At 44.9% G+C, this 1,009-nt stretch overlaps 1 protein-coding gene across 1 annotated transcript in view; it reads right to left on the bottom strand.

Annotated features, from left to right (window-relative positions):
• Positions 1-1,009, bottom strand: part of arhgef11 (Rho guanine nucleotide exchange factor (GEF) 11) — a gene marked incomplete in the record, with an annotated part of 46,549 nt that continues 45,540 nt past the window's right edge. The window contains 2 exon segments of the mRNA XM_014017235.1: positions 1-577; positions 670-802. Coding sequence (XP_013872689.1) covers positions 528-577; positions 670-802 — 183 coding nt within the window.

Genomic DNA, 1,009 nt, shown 5'->3' with positions numbered 1-1,009 from the left:
GTGTGTGTGTGTGTGTGTGTGTGTGTGTGTGTGTGTGAGATGGTTTCCTTACACAGTGCAAATGACCTGACTCATACATGTGAGGTGGCAGGTGAACTCGACTGACTGTGGCCTGAATCCTCCCGTCTCTGATCTGTCTGCAGCGAGACAACAACCACAGAGAAATGCATTGTGGGTAAAGTGCTGGGGTCCCTTGGAAAGTTCCCTCAAATTAGTATTTCATCGCTCTCTCTGCTCCGCTCCGTCATCCAGCTACCAAAACATACGAGTCACTTTTCCTTTTATCCAACTCAGTTAGCCTCTGATCAACTTCTTGATTCCTTTTTTTTTGTTCAAGCTTCTCGTTATTCATTTAGTCTTCAGAGTCTGTGCCAACTTCAGAAACCTCGGTGGGTCATACCGCCGCCTTCTGCTGTTCCAGGCCAATGGAAACGAGACGTTAGGAGAGGATCTACATTGTCTGAGTCTAACTCCTGATATAGATGCTCCTGTTCTCCGTCTGGGCACAGATCTGCCACGCAGACACGTCAGAAACCAGTCGACAGAATTTTTGGCTCGGCAGGGATTCCTTCTTTACCTGAAAGGGTTAAAAAGAGAGAGAATGTATTTATTAAAGAAAACAATTTATCTCTGTTGAAGGTTTAGGATTTATAGTCAGTGGATGCTCACCATCTCCTGAACTGCAATCCATGGAGGGCGTCCTGGAGACGGTGGCTGAGCGACACAGTTGGTCCTCTGACTCCAGACTGAACGACGGACGTCGAAGGTTTTCTAACAGCTTGTGGTGGGTCCTCTCCATTTCCTGTAGAGATGTATAAAAAAGGTAATTCAGCATTGATCTTAGTTGTTCTGCATTTAAAACCCCCAGAAACCTTCAAATTTAGAGCAGTGGTTCCCAAACTTTTTAGACTTGTGTACCCCCTGAGACATTTTGTCATCCCACTAGTACCCCTCAGTTAAATGTCATGATGATTCTCCAAAACTACAATGTACTAAAACTGATTATTAT

The sequence above is a fragment of the Austrofundulus limnaeus genome, unplaced genomic scaffold (genome assembly GCF_001266775.1).
Source record: "Austrofundulus limnaeus strain Quisiro unplaced genomic scaffold, Austrofundulus_limnaeus-1.0 Scaffold164, whole genome shotgun sequence".
Classification (NCBI taxonomy): domain Eukaryota; kingdom Metazoa; phylum Chordata; class Actinopteri; order Cyprinodontiformes; family Rivulidae; genus Austrofundulus; species Austrofundulus limnaeus.
This window is presented reverse-complemented; position numbering and strand designations above follow the sequence as displayed.